This window comes from Porites lutea, chromosome 3 (assembly GCF_958299795.1).
Source record: "Porites lutea chromosome 3, jaPorLute2.1, whole genome shotgun sequence".
Lineage (NCBI taxonomy): Eukaryota > Metazoa > Cnidaria > Anthozoa > Scleractinia > Poritidae > Porites > Porites lutea.
In genome coordinates, this window is record NC_133203.1 from 38,827,384 (window position 1) to 38,847,766 (window position 20,383).

Sequence of the window (20,383 nt, forward strand, 5' to 3'; positions counted from 1 at the left end):
AATAAAGACACGCCTGCCTAAAAATAGAGCGATAGTATTATTAAATCGGCAACAATATTGCTACGCCTTCAGTAGCGGATGGGGAGAAACCTCAATGGCGCGGGTGAAAGTTGAAAATCCTATTTTTGAAAACCTCAATATCTCTCTGTAGTGTAACAAATTAGAAATGAAATTTGTTGGGGTAAAATGTTCCTCTCCTTTTTTACATTTTTAGTTGAGTTAAGTGTAGTTTCAGGCAGGTTAAGTGCAAAATATGAACCATGATTTACACTCAATCACGCCTTCTCAAACACTTTTGTTTAAAAGCTTTCTAACTTCCTTGGTATTTTTGTTAATTTTAAATAAATCAAATAACCGATTACTATAGATTACTTTTAGGGCTAATATACGACGTGTACAACAGGAAACTCTTTTAGTCAAGAAGGATATGTACCTATTGGCTTTTACGTAGCTTATTGAGCGTTAAGTGTAGGTCCTCGTTATATTTTTGATGTATTCATTGGTAACAAAACGTGATGTTTAAATTTCACACATGATGTTAATTTTAGAAAGCTATCGTGGACTTTTGTTTTGAATCAAAATATCACGATACATACGATGGTTACAAAGCATATAAAAGCGCGACTTGCGTTTCCATGAACCAGTAGTCAACTGAAGAAGTTTTGGAGATGAAGACTCTAATTCTGTTGGCATTGCTTGGTTTTGTACTGGCCCTTAGCTTGGCTATTCCATTCAACGGAGATACTGCTGAAATATATGATGCTGAAAGTAACGATCTTGCGAGGGAGGTCCAAGCAGACGAAAAAGAAGGGTAAGAGAGAAACGTAGCCTGTTTTATGCAGTTACTGATAGATTTTCAAAGACTTAATTGTAGCATATCTGCATAGGTTGAAATGTACGCATTTTCAATTGCATCATGTGCAAGTGTCCTTTTTCATTGCTCTCCAAACATTCCTAGGTTCCTATTGGTTACATCGAGGTTACAGTTGTTGAGGCACTAACATAGGATTCAAACAAACAAAAAAACGCTTGGTCAAAACATTTTTTTTTTTCATGAACGTTTTTCATCCAGCAAGTTACTAAATCAGTTATGAACCCAGTAGAGTTATTTTCTGTTCTTTAAAGTGTATTTGTACTTTGTTAAATCTCTAGCAGAAACAGGGACAATTCGGTATTGTAATATAAAAAAATATATAATGATTTAAAAACTTATCGCCAACAAAGCACATAACTAATGATTTCGGCTGTCAGGACATGTGTCGGTCTGCCAAGTTCCCCACGTAGCCTTGTTTAATTTTCGGTAAATCACGATAATTATAGCCTTTGCCGAATAGTTACACAAAAAGGTATTGTTTACAGTATGATTATTTGGATGCGTGAATAGCGTTGGCAACAAACAATTGGAAAACATTTTCCAGTTAACACAAAAACAAATATCATATCATAAAGATTAACTGTGGAATATCAATTTCATTTGCCTAAACAGCAGGAACAAAGATATGAATCACAGAAACGAAAACGAAGAAGACGATGACGAAAACGTTTATGCTGTACGGCAAGTAGACGATGATGACGAGGAAGGGGATAACGAAGATGAGAATGAAAACGCTTTGATCAACCCAGGAAATGAAGTTGAAGATCCTATCTGGCCTCTTCTCATTGGTCGAACAGTATTTCGACGTTTCCGCCGACGTAGAGGCCGGCGTGGGGGTTGGCGCCGCCGTCGCAGAGGCCGTCGCGGGGGTTGGCGTCGCAGACGTAGAGGCCGACGATGGGGTTAATGCTGGAAACGTTAAAAGTAGGTGGATGCATCTATCTGAAATGTATTTACCAATCTATCCATCTAGCCATCCATGCATTCATCCATCCATTTGTATTTGTCTGTCCATCTGTTTCTTTGTTTGTCTGTTTATCTATACATTGTTTCAAGTGCAATCTGGACAATCTGCAATCGGCATTCGTTTTTGCACATCTCAACAATTTTGTGTTTACTATATTCACCTCTCAGGCAAAAGATAGCGTCTGCTTATTTTACCACATATATAGGGGTTATATAAGTTGGTGGTTTCCGGGAGTTTAACCCTCGAACGTACACGCAAATTCATACCCCCACCGTGGTACAAGGGTGGGGGGGTGGGGAAGGGGCGCGGTGGATAGAACCCATCCCCGCAGTTTTTGATATGCTGCAGTATTTCAAAACGATTGTAGTTTTAGTTGAAAGACTTTGATCTTCTTAAGAAGATGAGGTATACTTTATGGGTGGTGGCGCTGCTTGACACCTGTGACGTCACCAACAATGGTCGCCATCTTGGATTTTACCAAGAATTAGAAGTCGGGTTAAAACTGCGGGAAATAGTAATTTTTGTGCTTTACATGAATAATAACATATAAATAACCACTTTGTATTATTTTAGCCACAAGATTTACTTTTATAGTTGAAAGGAAATAGAAAAAACAAACTAAAACAGTGCGGAAGAATCTTGACCGGGTGCGCGACCTGTCCTGGGTCGGCAGCAATCTTACACCGTTTAAAGGATGATCTGTCTTTTTTATTATTATTATTATTATTATTATTATTATTATTATTATTATTATTACTATTTTCTATTCTCGTTTGACACTACAGAGTGAGAACGGGTGTCTGAATATTTATTTTATTAGTTGCAACCTAAAACACGTAAGAAATCGATTTATTATCACTTTGATTTCTCAAAAATGTCACTAAACGCAGGTACTTGTAAGACATTACCTGGCGATTAGTATTGAATTATAACTTATTCATTTATCATTTTTATTTCATTTATTTCTTGCACCTTTTTCTAGGTTTGCCCGAACTTCCCTATTAAAAGCGACTACCTGGACAGGATTTCATGATTGAATCAACAGCGAGCATCTTTATCTAGTTATCGTAAACTCTGTTGTGTAAAACATGGTGTGCTCCTGTGGTTGGCTAAAACTCCTTTACGTTTAATAGTTGAAGAAACAGCTTTACATCGACTTGATATCTTAGCACGCATATAACAAAACTTACTACTAAAGATATGTAAGAGGATTTAAACTGAACAAAATACATGCAATTGTACGAGCTATTGCGTTTTTGTGTATCTCAGTGTAACTTCGTGTTGGCTAAGATAATGGAAGACATTACTATCTGTGGTGTGTGTATGACAGGACTCGTATATCCTTTCTGACAATTTAGTCACTTTGTTGATCGCGAACTTTTCACAGCCTACGGCTGGTCTCCATCATGTGATTACATCATTTGCAGCATTACCGTACAGCCGACTCATTTGCCTGTCAAAGTTTTCTCAGTGTTGTTTTTGAGCAAAAATCCTCCATGCAAATGCGTCGGCTATACTTGGATGCTGGAAACAAATTCACCTTTAGCCCTATTCAGGCCGGTGGGGGCTTTTGGAGCTCCCTCCGCTAACTTTTCCTAAGAATTTCCTCGCAACATTTTAAAGTCACCGTGACGTATACGTCAACGTTTAAGTGAACATTGCAACCAGGTTTTGACGGCCATGTTCTTCAAAATTTGCTTTTTTTAAAAAAAAAAAAAAAGAGGATTTAATTTGGTTTTTGCTAATTGAATTTTAGCACACACTTATTTCAGCAATATTTCATGTAGTTTAGTATAACTGTTAGACTGATCCATGCTTTTTAGTGATTGGTTTGGTGAGAGAAAAACATTAATTTAAAATAACCAAATGGCACACGCTGGCTTCAGTTTTAAACAGTGATAATTTCTCTCGGAATTTCATAATTGCGGACGTTCTTGCATTATAAGCATCCTTTTATACAGAGATCATTATTTTCTTAACGATTGCCTCGGGTTTTAAGTACAATGCAATACAATTCATCAATTCAAAATGGTGGATCAAAGGCGGCGAATGGTTCCAAGCCCTTCTTGAACTATGAATGTCGTCACCATGACATCACTTTTATTTTTAAAGATTGTTAATGCTTTTGCCAATGTCTTAGTTTTGTTAGACACCTTACTATATACTATTTAAGCAGTTTTCGCTTTGAGGGAAAAAAACACGAAATTTGAATTTTGCCCATTAATTCAACAATAATTATGATGTCATAATGACGTCAAATTTCGTGTCAAGTTGATGTTGCAAATAATGAGTACATTATTCTATGAAATATGTACCTTATTCTGTGCAAATCGAGTATTGAGGCCCTCCCAGGGTAAATTTCGATAGGTGATATCACCCAAAAAGTAGTAAAATGAAAGACAACCTCCCTCAGCCAAATTCCGACAGTGACGGCAAAGCCGAGAATAAGCGATAGAATGAATGTCAAGAAGAAGTAATTTTCGTCAAGTTTTCTTCCGCTTCGCACGGAAGTATCCCGATGTGGTTCATCAGACTGGCACTTTCCTCTGTAAATGTAGCGTGAAGCGACTAGTTCGAAGATACTACATCTCCATGAACGGGATTCGAACATCGCAAGGCTTTCAATTCCCGGTCAACATTATGATCGTCGTACGCACTATACACTTGGGTGAAGAGAGACAATGATAGTCTTTACACCAGATCCCAAATAATCTAAGAAATATTTCAAGACAAGTAAATTTAATGACTTCAAGTAAAATAAATCTTCACACATAACCGATTCTTTTTTACTTCAGGTTAACTTAAGCTATTTTCCCACGCAACGTAATTAAGATTGACTGGCATGTTTTTGTCGTTCTCGAAACTCAAGTAATCGCAAGTCAGCTAAGTCGGTCATAAGATGGTTTTCAAGTCACTTGAAACTTTCTTGAATCGTTTCAACTTTCCGACTTAAATGAAACACAAAAATAAATTAAAGTTGCTTGAGATTTGACTTAAGTCTTATTTAAGAGCCTAGTGTAAAGACAACCAATGTGATCCAGACTTAAGTTTCTTGTTTAATGTAAGCAATACAAAGGTGACGACGGTGGGGAGACCAGGGACTAGGTAACCTAACCACAGACCTTCCAACCACTCTCACAGAGTAGACCAATGTGCCTTCACGATTTATCATGCCAGTTAGTCTTAAAATGTTGAACGTGGATCACTTAATTGTAAATGGCGACGTATAGGGTTCGATACGCGAAATGTTAACTGAGTAATTGCAGAACTCTTATGGTTTCATTACACGGCATTGCTATCTCCCGTTTGCAAAGAATTCTCGTTCAATTTCCAATAGCGACGCGAACCATTTAATATTAACACCGACAAGAGACGTTTTAAAATTCAGACGAAAGAAAAAACCCAGTTTAGGGGCACTCTATCTGAAGCACTTCCAGTCTCTGTAGGTGTGCCGCAAGGTAGTATCCTGGGGCCACTTTTCTTTATTATTCATATCAACGACTTGCCGTTAGTGCTACATTCAGACGTAACTTCAACTATGTTTGCGGATGATACTAATATTCTTGTTCGAGGGCCCTCTGTTAGTTCCCTCAGCACTCAGTTGAATGAAGTTGCTAGAACTGTATATACGTGGGCTGATATTAATCGAATGTCACTTAACACAACCAAAACTAAATCTTTACTTATTACGACCCTGCAGAAACGCCGTACTTTAACCAGCTCGGCACTCAATGTCCAAATGGTAGATTTATTGAGCAAGTGGACTATGCCAAGATGCTGGGCGTTATGATAGACAATAACATGTCTTGGGAGCATCATATCGATACAATCTGCTGCATCATTAGCAGTAGGCTTTCTCTTCTCCGTCGCATCAAACCTTATCTTAACTTTGATTCTGCTTTAAGATTCTATAATTCTTGTGTTAACAACTACTTTATTTATTGTTCTGCTGCCTGGGGTAACTGTTCCCACCATCTCCTCTTACGACTGCTTCGTCTTCAGAAGCGTGCTGGGCGTATACTCCTTGATGCCGACCTCTCTCAGGCTTCTATTTCTTTATTTTTAAAACTTAACTGGATTCCCGTTTTTGATCTTATTAAATACAGGAAAATGTTTCTTCTTTTCATCGTACTCCTTAATCCGAATGCTCCTAAATGTCTCAGGAACATATTTCAATTTCTTTGTGATTCGCGTGGACCTCTGGGCCGTTTTACAAGAGCCTCTCTTTACGACTTAAAGGTGCCATGCCCACATAGCAACTCTGGGAAACGCACCTTGGCCTATACTGCTACTAAACTTTTTAATGACCTCAGTTCCGACTTAAATGAGTTTTCTATTTCTTCTTCTCCACTGATATTTAAATTTCTTCCCTCCTCTCTTAAGTCTAAATTACGAAGTCTGTTTTTCTCACGCCTATCATCGGCTGAGCACTTGGAGGATCTACTGTGCTCGACTTGCCGCTATTCTATTCATTGTCACCGTTTTTCATAGTCCTACTACAACCACTATTATGTCTTTTAATTTATATTTATGTATATATGTATACATGTTCATTTATAGTACATAGTTTGCCCGCTTTCGTCGATTTACATATTATTCATTAAGTGTCTATAGCCTATTTTACTTTAAATATTGTCTCTTTTGTGTGTATATATATATATATATATATATTTATAAATTTATTTGTTTTTAGTTTTCTAAATTTATTTATCTATTTATTTATTTTTCGAGGGCCGTAGGTTAGAAAACTGTAATAGGTTACTGCGCTTCCCTCTTTAAATAAAGTTATTGTTATTGTTGTTTGAGAGGGGACCACCACCACCACCTTCCTGGCAGAGCCTCAGTATTGTAATCATGAACAAGAGAACCATATGTGAAAACGTTGTCGAAGGTCGAAGGCAACGGATGGTTACAACACGAGAACACAAAAATACCGGTTTGTTAAGAATTGATCTCAAAGACCTTTAATAGTTCTAAATTTTTAAGGCTAGGTTCCAAAGGAGCTCGATAATCTTTATTTGTCAATTATTCGAACAATGCGTTTTTGCAAATGAATGAGCCGATGTAAATTGGTTTTATAAGTTGAAGCCCAGACTAGGTTGCAGTAATGTAAGTAAGGATAAAAAAGAGAATAGTAAAGCGGGACTAGAGATTTCTTGGGTAGAAAGTATTTGGACTCATAAATTATACCAATTGTTTTGGCCTTTTTAAGAGGCAACATGGCAAATGTGTGCTTTCCAATGGTTTGTAAAAATAACTCCTAGAAAGGACGTCTACTGTACCCAATCTATTGTTTTGCCATCGATTTGTAATGATTTTGACACAGAGCAATTCCGTTGTCGCGGCTTAAATAACACACAATTGGTCTTGTGTATATTCAAAGAGAGCTTGTTCGCTTGAAACTATGTAACAATTTTGGATAATTCAAAATTTGCTGAGTCAATCAGAAGGTCAGGGTATTTTCCTGATAACAAAATATTGGTATCGTCAGCAAACAGTAGGAACTTCAACAATTAGAAACTCTGCAAAGGTCATTTAGAAGGAGAAGGAAGAACATGGGTCCCAATAGAGAACCTTGCGGAATCCCGCAGGTGATTTTTTGATTCCATGTCGAAGCAGAGAAGTCTCTTAACTTCTTAGGAGATGAATACGACGACCTTAACGCAAGCTGCAATGACACGAAACAATTAATCTCGCAACTATCGACACGTTTATCTCGCTTATCGGAGAAGGTTGAATTACTCGCGAAATAAATCGATGAAGCCCTAGAATACAGCTGCTCGTTCAATGTCAAGCTCTTAGGAATCCCTGAGCTGAAGCCAAGGGATTCAGCTATGGAAACAACTGAGCTCTGTGTACGTATCTTTAATGCCAAAGGAGCAAATTTGACTGTTCGAGATATTGACATTGCCCATCAAGTTCCACCGAAAGACGCCACCAGTGGGCGCCCTAAACGAATCATCTGCAAGTTTATTCGACGCCTTCTTCAGGAGTCTTGCATATAATGAAGAGGTTAAGCTAAGACGTTACAATTTGAAAATTAAAGAATAGCGTGCAATATGATACTATAATAAAACTTGAAAATTTAAATGAGAAAAAAGTGAACGTTGAAAACAAAAACCGGCGTTGAAGTAGTGATTGGAAAGAAATTTGAAATGTAAAAATAGTATAAATAAATGATAACAAATAGAAGAAATAAAGACTGTATTACATTTCATCTTTCTTATTCATACCTAATGATTCAACAGTTTTACCTCTCTCGATGAGGTATGCTTCTCTAGCTTTTCGTACACTGTTTCTATTAGATTTAATGAGCTCTAGTGGGATAAGTGTGATGTCGTTAGCAGAGTGATCATTAGGTAAGAAAGCGTTCTGAGACCGTGGTGGGTTTAGAGATATTAGATGGCACAGATGCCTGTCGTCATTTTTTTAGCACCACAGAATATTTTACGTTTATTCAACACTATTGATCAAATACACGCTTATAACACTAGATCCTCGTCAAGAGTTGAGTACGAAATTAAATTTTCAAGACTGCATAAACAAGGCAAGTCATTTTCAAGATTGGGGGTCAAAATATAGCATTGCATGCCTCCGAGTATTAGAAATCTCCCAAAACAAAGCTTTGAAAAGAAAGTACATGACTGCTTACTTCAAATCCTTTTGCAAACAAACGACTATCTTGATCTACCTACCTTATTAGGACAAATGTACATATTCAAAATCTTCCGTAATTCACCCACTTGTTGTCTTTGCAATCAGCTTAATAGTGCACTTGTAAGCTTCTGACTTATATTCTGTATTCCAGTTAATCTCAGCTATGTTTTTAATGTAACCTTTCCTCTGTTCCTTACCTTTATATAAGCTTAAATAATTTTTGTTGACCTGTTAACTTATAATAAGGAAGGAAGAATGGATGGATAGATGGATGGATGGATGGATGGATGGATAGATGGATGTAAGCGAAATTTCGGGAACACAAAATTTCGCTTATACAGTTTATGGTGCAAACAGACTGACTCTAATGCGAACCTTCAACCCTGCATTGCTTTGAGTCGCTACACTGTAGGTTCGCTACGTTCGATCGCCTCGATCGCCGGGATCGTCCATCATAGCAATATTTGCGCCAAATTTCATAAGATCCCTACACTAGTTGATAACGATCTGCTTCGCATTTTATAGCTTAACAAAGTTAGTTCTATCTAAAACTTTACTATGGGAACTCGCAATCTGGTTCGAAAAAGATCATTACCACTATTTACCAACAACACGGACAACCAGATAGAAAGATAGAAAGATAGATTGATAGATAGATAGATAGATAGATAGATAGATAGATAGATAGATAGATAGATAGATAGATAGATAGATAGATAGATGGATGGATGGATGGATGGATGGATGGATGGATGGATGGATGGATGGATGGATGGATGGATGGATGGATGGATGGATGGATGGATGGATGGATGGATGGATGGATGGATGGATGGATGGATGGATGGATGGATGGATGGATGGATGGATGGATGGATGGATGGATGGATGGATACATGGATACATGGATACATAGATACATAGATACATAGATACATAGATACATAGATAAATAGATAGATGCAAGAGAGGATAAAGGGGCTAAGATAATTAATCCATTATATAGGCCCTCTACCCATCGTAATCTCTCTAAAGTTGTTTTTGGAACGTATCGGTTTTCTCGCGGATAATATTTCCTCGCGTGTTTCGTGGAAGTTTCGTGGAGGAATAAAAGTGCAAAAGCATGTCTGAAGGACGGGAGGGCGAGAGCGATGAATGCGATGAAGAGAGAATAAAGAGGGTTTATCCTCTCTTAATGGGAAATGATAAGTTATCGGTTTTTGAGACTTTTTTTTATTTGAGCATGTATCAAAGTCGGCATGAGCATCGAGAAAAAGAAAACGGTCAGCTACGTTTGAAATAAAGTGTTGACAGGCTAAACACGACCCATAGCCCGTGAGTGTGAAACGTGACCGCCTTAGAATGTTCTTCAAAACAACAGCGGTTTTCCTTTTTGTTTCCTTTTAGCTAGGTTAAATTCTTTCTGAGCAAATCTCAATTTGGCCGCCCTAATGAGTCTCCGTGGAGTCATACATTGACACTGAGAGCATCCCCCCCCCCCCCCCCCCCCCCCCGCAGTGTTCTTACCCTTACCTACGCTTTCATATCAGTTGATTCGCGAACGTCGGGAAGCATTGCGTGGGCCTTTGCCCACCTGTCAACATTGACCCTCTTGGGAACAACAGACGTCAGAGAAGATCTAAAAATATTTTTAGAGGGATTACGATTGGTATAGAGCTGATATGGGGGATTAATTCTCTTAGCCCTTTTATCCTCTCTTGATACATAGCCCACGCGCCGGCCTCTACGTCAGCGAAAACATCGAAATACTGTGCGAATAGGCCAGAATAGGCCAGATGGGAGATGAGGATAGGCCAGATGGGATCTTCACCCTCAATCCCTCGAATGGTAAAAGCGTTTTCATTCTCATCTTCGTTCTCCACTTCCTCCTTATCATCTTCTTATTGCTGTATACCATAAACGTTTTCGTCATCGTCTTCTTTGTTCTTCTGTCGTCTGTATCTTTCATTCGATATTTAGTTGTAATTGTATTAAATTATATTAAATTTTTCTATTCTTTCGCGAATCATTTTTCCTTTGGGGTGGATCCGAGCTGTATTTATTGATCCAAATAATCAAACTGTAAACTAAACCTTATTGAAAAACATGTATCAAATGCTAATTCGAATGATTTACCGACAATTAATCTCACTCGTCGGTTGTACTATGATCCAGAAATCTTACTACTGAAAACATTTCATATAAATTCAATTTCCAGACAGAAAGTGAGTTTATCTGCTGACAAACTCACACGATCCAGTTTCAAAAGCCCTTTCAAAGTGCACTGTAAAGTGCTGTACATTGCCAGAAAACTGACGAAGTTTCATTTAACAAAACGCTTACATACTGTAACTTTACCATATTAATATATATTTAATAGTAACTTAGTAACTGCGGGGGGAAGAAGCAATGAAAAACGTGTGCTTACAAAATTATCAACCAGCAATTTTCTTATTTTCAAGCAGAGTATATCGCTTGATTTTTAGAACATATTATTTTATTTTAACAAAGCATTATTATATTGTTTGCAATTGCTTATATATCTAGATTAGAACCTCGACAACTTTACCTTAACCTACATGTGTGACTTTTTGAAGAGGGAAAAAAGATAAAGAGAAACGAAAAAAAGAAAGAAAACAGAAACATGTACTACATAAATAAAATTGGGAAAATTTTAATGAATTACTGATAAGCTATAATTTTCTTTGGAAATCTATCACTAACAGGAAGAAAAGTTTAGTTTTTCTCTTACCCTTCATTTACTTCTCCTTGGAAGTCCCTCGCAAGATCGTTGCTTTTAGCATCATATGCTTCAGCAGTACCTCCGCCAGCTGAAGGACAGTACAAAGCCAAGCAATGCCAACAGAATTAGAGTCCTCATCTCCAAAACTTCTTCAGTTGACTACTTGTTCATGAAAACACAGCTTGCTCTTTTATATTCAATGTAACGATCAGAAAGATCGTGATATTTTAATTCAAAAGAAATATCCACGATATCTTTCTAAATTTAACATCATGTTTGAAATTTAAACATTACGTTTTGTGACCAATACATCGCAAATTTGATGAGGACCTACATTTAAGGCTCAATAAGCTACATAAAAGCCAAGGGTTCATATCCTTCTTGACTATAAGTGTTTCCCTCCAGGGGGCCCACACAATCTGTTTGTGCAACCGATGTTATTTTATAGCAAATGTACTGGGTTTACCGTTTGTTTCTGATCCATAGCGACATATCGCTGTATGTATATAACTCAATGTTACACGTTGAATTACCTTACCTGTGGTATATAGTCGTCCTTTTGCCTCAAAAGCGGCTTTTGAGCGATTTTGAAGGATTTTGAGTTCAACGATTACTGTTCCTAATAATAGAAAGACAAGGACGGAAGCCATGTTTTGAAAGGGCTCTAGCGCCGGAGCAGTTTTGCCCCAGAAAATCGCATCGCTCCGATTTCAAGCTTCGCAGCAAAAAGGTTGAAAGATTCATGCTTCTTCTCGTACCTTCTGATCGAAAATCCATCCCAAGGCCCGGAGCTAGCCCTCGAAGAAAATTAAAATCCCTCAGTTCTTGAACAGTCAAAATGCGTAGCAAGATTCATACGTTCCAGGCTGATTGTCTCTTTTTAATTGGATGTCGTTGACCCAATGGTTAAATAATAACTGACTTAAAGAAGATTTTGTAAGCGTTTATTGTTTAACGACGTCAATTTAAAAACTGTGGCATTTGAATTTTCTTCGAGGGCTAGCTCCGGACCTTTTGGATGGATTTTCCATCGGAAGGTACGAGAAGAAGCGTGAATCTTTCGACCTTTTTTCCGCAAAGTTTGTAAACAGAGCGATGCGATTTTCTGGGATAAAATTGCTCGGGCGATGGAGCCCTTCCAAAACAGGGATTCCTCCCTTGTCCTTCTATTATTAGGAACAATAATCGGCGAACTCAAAGTCCTTCGAAATCGCTCAAACAATCGTTTTTGAGGCGAAAGGACGACAGTTTACTACAGGTACGGTAATTCAACGTTTATTTAACATTGATTTATGATACATACTTAGCGATATATCGCTTTGAGTGAGGCAAACCGTAAATTCAGAGCATTTACTATAAAATAACAATCTGTTACACGCACAGATTGTGTGTGCCCCATGTGGATATATATATGTCATATATTAACCCCTACGGTAACCGGCTCAGTTTGATTTATTTAAAAAATTGCCAAAAATGTCAAGGAAGTGACAAAGGCTTTCAACAAACATTTTGTCGAGGAAGCGTGATTGAGTATCAGTCATGGTTCATCATATAATTAATGCTTTTTCATCTCATTGAGATAATTGTCCTACACTTAACCCACTTAAAATCTAAAGATGAGGGTGACACTTAACCCGAACAAATTTCCCCTAATGCTAATTGAGGCTTGCGAAAATGGGATTTTGAACTTTTTTTACTCTTGCCATTGAGGTTTGCCCCCATCCGTAAGTGAGGGAAGGAGGATATTGTTGCCGACTTAATAATTGCTTTATTTTTATGTAGGCGTGTCTTCATTATTTCCTCCTTTCCCAAGCACTTCCCATTGATCGAGATTGCCTCCAGGTCCGAATTATATTTTAGTCTATTTTGTTTTAATGAGATATAAAGTAACTTCACTTATATACATATCCCTATCTCCTGACGCCTCAGTTTATACACATTTATCTTCGTTGTAGCTGGACTAATAAACAGGAATACCAAAAGTGAAGAAAAGAAGGAATTGAACGATTAAATAAATAGAATAGAAAATAGTATATGGTATAAAAAGGGCATAAAAGAAAGTATTTAAAGAATGAGTAAAACGATGTCAGAACAAAACAGAAAGCAGAGAGTGGCATAGACCAATATCAACAGAACAGAGAGCTGAGTCACGTTAGTAACAAGTTTACTTGACTTTTTCAGCCTTCGGGTAGTTTTTGCAAGAGAGCCAATGCTATTGCACATATCGTTTATTTTCCAGTACCAATGTTCCAGAAAAATTCATTTATGGGTTTTTACCGTAGTTTTCTTTGTCTTGGGCCCACCTCGAAGAGTTTCTAAGGTGGATTTCCACTGTTGCTTAATTTTTTCGTGTGCACACGCGTAAAATTTACGTTCGTAAATTAAATAGAGGCAATGTTTGAAAGGCCGCGCGTTTACCCTAAAAAGTCGAGCAAGGTTCAAATTTTACCTTTACGCGAGACCTTCCATACATTGCCTCTATTTTATTTACGGACGGAAAGTTACAGTTGAAATCCACCTTAAGTGAAAATACACCTGCCAGGTCACAAGCAATTGTCAAAAAGAAAATAATTTGTTGTTGTTGTTGTTGTCGTTGTTCTCGGAGTTACTTTGTCATGTAAGGTCACCCTGTTACGCCAATTGTCCATACTGTTACAAATTTTGTTTGAGAACGTAATAGTCACTAATTTTAAGATCATAGTGTTAGGCCATACAGGCTATCTTTTTGTCTGAGCTGTTTGCCTATTTTCGAACACGTAAAGGCATAAACCATTTCACTCGTTTCCATGAAGGCTATCGAGAGAAACTTGCAGATCAATTACGACTGATACATTAGCGTTACTCATAGGTGATGGTAAAATAATATAAAAATTATTAATAATACTGATTATAGTAAAAGCAATGATATGAAAAAGGCTTTAAAACCAAATCAATTCATTTGGTAGTTAATTTCACTAAAGCTCTTTTTTAATACAGAATATCTGTATCACGAAATCGTTTATATTTCTTGTGATATCAAAATAAGTATACCCCTATATTTAGAAATTTAGGCACAAAGCAAATAATCTCAGTTTAATCTCCTACGACCGACTTTTGAATGGAGTGAAAGGAATCCGTGTAGCGAGGAATCATTATTGGAAGGGAGATAAACGTACAGTGTATCACTCCAATTTCCAACTTGTGAAGGATTCCTAAATGAGTGCAGGTTACTTTAATTAGAAACCGGTGTCCACAATTTTATGTTGCCCAAAGATATCTATATCAGCTGCTAGATCAATACGATTTTTACGATATCGTAAAAAAAGATGTTTTCCAACAATTGGACAAACAGTATGCCATAAAACAACTTTTAGAAAACAAATGAGAGTGGAAGACCAAAATTCTGAGGTCATTTTACAGTCTGAGAAAAGCCACAGTCTTTGTTTTATTCATTTACAGTCAATCCTTTTAATGAAGCACCTATTACTGACAATATGCGAGTTAGTGTTTGCAAAAATACATAGTTGATCGAGATATTAAGTCCGTAATAGCGGGGAAGGTAAAGAGCCTTACAATAAAAAAGTTAAAAGAGATAAAAATAAAAAAAATAAAATATACAATATGATTGAATGGAAGACCGATATTAGAGTATATGTTGTGTGCGAGAGGAATAAAGCTCGTAAACACTTGTTAACGAACGCCCGTCACGTCGGACGAAATGTTCGTTTTGTTTCTTATTTTTTCGCCCTGAGGTTTGGAATTTTTGGGTACTCAACGTCAATTCATCCTTATCGGTAAAGAATGGTGCACCTTGTTCGGTTACTCGTTTGCTAATTTTTGGAAACTGAAACGAACACATTTCGCAGCAGGTTAGAGATCTAAATGAAAGATCACTTTTCACTGGTTAAAATAATCTAACCTACAAAATATGTTCTGTATTTCAGTCCAGCCAGCAGAAAAAATAATATTCTTTAGGCGTGTTTTTTTACAATCTTCGCGTTCTTTGATTACTTTCCCTTAGAAATCTAAAAAAAAAAGCGTAAAAGGAAAACATGACGGCCACCTACGTAAGAAGACTTGTACATCGTCGTCCAAAAAATCGATTACACGGACACAGCTGGAACAGTATTTCAGACGTTTGCGTTTCTTTTGATGCGCAAAAACAATTATAGCAAAATTGTGAAAGAATACGTTTCATTACAAGCAAGTAGCATTTTCATATTCATGTATCAACGGGTTAAATAGCAGGAGTAAATAGAGTTTTTCACTAATTAATAATATTGAAAGGTAGATTAAATCTCTTGTCCGTCTCCTTTTTTAAGCCCCTGTCATAATCCCATACCCAGTGTACTACTATACCAATATCAAGCGGTTTCAAAGCATCATTCAGTCTGAGATAATTTCGGTTTGGCAAAATTAGAGTATCTTTCGCCGCAGTGTTAGCTTTTGTTGCTCGATTTTGGGTCTATAAAAAATTCTGGAAATTTTTGGAGTTAGAATAAGATCTCATCGTTGGAAAAGTAAACTTTAAAACTAGCAAAGATATTTCGATTTACTATTCGTTGCAATATAAACAGTGAGGCGCGCGGCAACCAAGCGTGCGTGGAACATGGCAGGTACGCTTGCTTCTCTCCACGGTGAGTATCTCAGTCTATTGCTCATGGAGCAAAACTGAACAAGTCTAAAAGACATGATCTCGATGGAATATCTACTCGGCTTATCCTTGTTTGCACTGATTTGATTGAACCTCATATTAAAATTATATTTAATAGTTTCTTAGTTAATGGTATATTTCCTGAGGATTGGAAGTCCGCGAGGGTTACTCCTCTATTTAAGCATGGCGAGAGAAGTGATATAGATAATTATCGTCTTTATAATTGGCAAAGTATTTGAAAGAATTATCTACAATCAACTCTTTGCCTATTTATCGGATCATAATATTTTGTCTAAGCATCATTAGCACCATATTAGGGTCTTAACTGTTTTTGCTATTATATATCAATGATTTGCCCAATTGTCTGTCTCACTCTGTGCAAGAATGTATACTGATGATACCCATCTGACTTATTCGAATGGTAATATCCACTCCATTAATTCAGTCTTCCCTGAGCAAGGACTTTCGCAACATAAATCGCTGGCTTATCGCAAATAAATTAACGCTAACTATGACTAAAACTGAGTTCATGTTAATCGGCTCACGGCAAAAGCTTAATAATCTACTTTCTCCGCCTTCTTTGAATATAAATAACGTTCCTATAAAACATTCTCAATGTTTCAAGTCTCTTGGGGTGCTTATTGACGAAAATCTAACATTGAAAAACCATGCTGACGCTTTATCTGAGAAAATTGCATCTGGTATTGGAGCTATGAAACGCATCAGTCATTGTTTGCCCCCTACCGCCTTGCATGATGTATATTATGGCCTTGTCCAATCACACTTTGACTATTGCAGCGTGGTATGGGGTAACTGTGGTAAAACTTTGCGTGATCAACTGCAGTGTCTCTAGAACCGTGCGGCACGCGTTCTCACAAACTCCAATTATGACATTGCAGATGCGAGTATACTATTATAAATGACTTGAGGTGGAAAGACCTTCAAACTCAGCGGCAAATTCAGAAGGCTGTGATGGTGTATAAATCTTTGAATTGCCTTGCACCTGATTATAAGTTTTCAAAATTCATACTACGCAGCGATTTGTTTTATTCTTATAACCTTATATTTAGAAATTCCGAAAGAAAGCTTGCTGTTCCCTTGCCACGAGCTAATTACTATAGAAATAGCTTCTGCTACAGCGGGGCTGTTCTGTGGAACATTTTGCCCGCTGATGTTAGACAAGCAAAATCAGTTTGACTTGCTTTCGTAAACTGTTAACTTCTAGCTCGAACACGCTATTCATGGAAAACAGGCTTTAATTTTATAAAAAATTTTATTTATTTATTTCAACATTCATCTTTGTAAATGCTATCACTGTTAATTCATTTTTTAGGATATGTTTTTGATATGTTGCAGTATTTCGAAAAGATTTTACCTTCAGTGGAAAGCCTTTTATTGATCTTTACTACAAGATGAGGTATATTACATCGGTGGTGGCGCTGCTGGAGGCCTGTGACGTCACCAAACATGATCACCATCTTGGTCGCTATCTCCGATTTTAACAAGCATCAGAAATCACGTAAAAAAGGCGAAAGCTGAGTAATTTTTTGTGCTTGATATGTAGAATAATACGTAAAGGAGTAATTCGCTTATCCACAAGATTTACTTTTATCGTTGAAAGAAGTTGAAAAAACATGCATTTTCACTCAAAAGTGGCCTGACCAACTGCTACTTATGGCGTAATATCTTGTCACCATAGTAGCTGATCATCACTAAAGTTGTCTCAAAATGCGCGTGAGGAATAAACGAACAGCAACTGAAACTTCAGGTGCTAATGTTCAATCGTCTAGGAAAAAACTCAGAAAAACCTTAGAGGGGGTTGGCATACCCTCCCCCCCCCCCCCCCTCCACTACACGCGTGAGGGTAAGAGATTCGCTAATGCGATTATTCAAAATTCATCAATTCGCACCTGGACATGAACAACTCTTACTTTTCTCACATCAGAAAGATACTACTTTCTTATACATTGCAACTGGATGATTAATTATTCCCAAGAGCCATGACTCTTGTTATTCCGGACACTGACCTTTTTAGTTACAAAAGGAAGGGTACACTTTAACCTCTTAGAACATCTTTGGTGCTTATATCCTCGATACAAATCGATATTTTTTCTACCTTTACAATATAGTAATTACACTTTGCATTCGTGAAACGTTTGACCAATCATGCAATATGTTTTGACTATTTTTTCATCAGCTTTTATTGCTACCCATCCTCTCCAGACTACCCTTTGTGGTTACGTCTTTTGAAGTGGTGACAAATTGAGTAAAGGCGGGAGAGTAGACAATTATTCCTGAATGAACATCACATGATTAAATGATAGTTTGTCACGTTAATTGACCTACTTTGCACTGGTGGGTCATACAAACATTTAAGGCGTCTGGTGTAGTACCGCGGTTAGGTTAAAACACACTTTATTCACGACCGTTACACTCCGAACTCAGAACGCTAACAGACTCGAATAAATTACAACACACGCTATCTATAGTACATGCAAATTACGTAATTGCCGTGTGTATCACATCACATTCATTCTCTCGCTTCTACGCGCTTGCATTAGCATCGTATACACTACATTCCCTTCTTTGATCAAATTTAGCAGGAAGGCAGTTTTAAAAGGCTGCAAAACCCTAAATGTTCAGCAAAACAAAGTCTTTGAATTAAACTAGACAAAACAGGAAAAGAAGTCCTAAACATCCAGGACAAAGTCTTTATAGCGCGCAGGCTGTCTTATAGTTCGGGTCGACCTCTGCACAGGCCTTTCCGCTGCGTTATCTTCCTTTTCGGTAGAATGCCCAGCTTGTACTTGGGAATTTTCAGATACTCCTGTAGTCCCTGGAATTCCGCTTGGCCCTGATACCTCTGTCGTCTCCGGAACTCTGCTTGGCCCTGGCTCATCTTTCTCTACTGTAGAACTTGCTTGTACCACTTGGTCTCCGTTGCCATTGGATACACCATCGTTGTACTTCTTTACGAATGCAGTGTTCCTTTTCAGTTGCACACCAGCTTCGTTCCTAAGCGTTACCTCTGTTCCTGTCCTCTGAACCACCTTAAAAGGAGCAGGGTTGAAGTTGGTAGACAGCTTGTTCGTTTTTTCGGCTTTCAAAAGTACTGTGTCACCAACACGTATGCTCTTGGGCGTGGCACCTCTCTTGAGATCTGCATAAGCTTTGCCCTTTAATTTACTTGACCAATCCCGCTCTCGCACTTCTTCGCCTGGCACCCCGACCGTCTCTTTCCTTAACTCTGGCAATTTGGACCTAACCTCGTGGCCAAACATCATGTAACAGGGGGTAGTCCCCGTCGACGTTTGCGGAGTGGATCTGTACGCCATCAACCATACAAGCAATTCAGTTCTCCAGTTCTTTCCTTCTAAATGTGCAATCTGTAGACATTTAAGTAACGAGCGATTTTGGCGTTCCACCTCTCCATTAGCTTGAGGCCACAACGGCGTCGTTTTCCTGTGCTCAATACCATTTGCGCGTAAATATGCTTCAAATTCTTCGGATACGAACTGGGGCCCATTATCTGTCCTTAAAGAGAACGGAAAACCGAATCTGGCAAACATGGGTGCAAGTGCTTCGATGACCTTGGCACTTGTAGTAGACTTCAGAATAGCAACTTCTAAGAAACGACTGTAGTAATCGATCACCACCAAAATACTCTCTCCTGTGGGTAGGGGTCCCAGCAGGTCTGCTCCACAATCCTGCCAAGGAGCGCTCGGAGGAAGAACGCGGGACATCGGCTCAGGAGGGTTAAATCCAGAAGTGACCTGGCAGCCATGACAAACTTTACAAAATTTCTCAACTTCCTTGTCCATTCCCGGCCACCAAACTTTACTACGGAGCCGATACTTCGTCTTCACTATACCCTGGTGCCCTTCGTGTGCCAGCCGCACCACCCTGTCGCGCAGGAGCTTGGGAACCACAATCCTTGTGCCGCGAAGCAATAGCTCACCATAGACACATAATTCGTCCTTGACTTGTGCATACGAGGGAAGTGTACACCGGTCCCAGTCCCCTGACCTCACGCAACTCTTTACTATCGTCAATTCTTCGTCAAAATAGGAAGCTTCTTCAATTTCTGTAGGTGATAGAGCAACGGGTATACAGCTTATAGCAATGGCTCTGACAAAGTCGTAGTCTTCTCCATGGTCCACTTGATCCAAGGAGTTCAAACGGGACAACGCGTCGGCTATATTTGTCTTCCCTGGGCGGTACACCACTTTAAAATCGTACCCTTGTAGTCTTAAGACCCATCTCTCTATTCGGGCGCAAGGCTTTGAAGTGCGCGAGTAGACACGCTCTAAGGGCTTGTGATCTGTTTCCAACTCGAAGCTCTGTCCGGAAACGTACATGTTGAACCGTTCACACGCCCAAACCAAGGCAAGTGCCTCTTTCTCTGTTTGGCTGTAGCGTCGTTCCACGTCAGTTAGGCTCCTCGACGCGTAGGAGACAACTCTCCACATTCCCCCCTGCTGCTGGGTGAGAACCGCTCCTAATCCAACT

General features: G+C 38.4%; 1 protein-coding gene across 1 annotated transcript; it reads left to right on the forward strand.

The window, feature by feature from the left end:
* Positions 1-656: 656 nt before the first annotated feature.
* On the forward strand, positions 657-1,781 carry LOC140932271 (uncharacterized). Its single transcript, XM_073381894.1, has 2 exons — positions 657-811; positions 1,487-1,781. The coding sequence occupies exons 1-2, from the start codon at positions 669-671 to the stop codon at positions 1,779-1,781; spliced, it is 438 nt and encodes a 145-aa protein (XP_073237995.1). The 5' UTR covers positions 657-668.
* Positions 1,782-20,383: the final 18,602 nt, after the last annotated feature.

What these genes read in the sequence shown, in the direction of transcription:
- LOC140932271 (XM_073381894.1), top strand. Translation starts at nt 669, where the DNA reads ATGAAGACTCTAATTCTGTTGGCATTGCTTGGTTTTGTACTGGCCCTT. An exon ending in CAAGCAGACGAAAAAGAAGG is followed by an intron (nt 812 to 1,486) that starts GTAAGAGAGAAA and finishes TTGCCTAAACAG; the next exon opens with CAGGAACAAAGATATGAATC.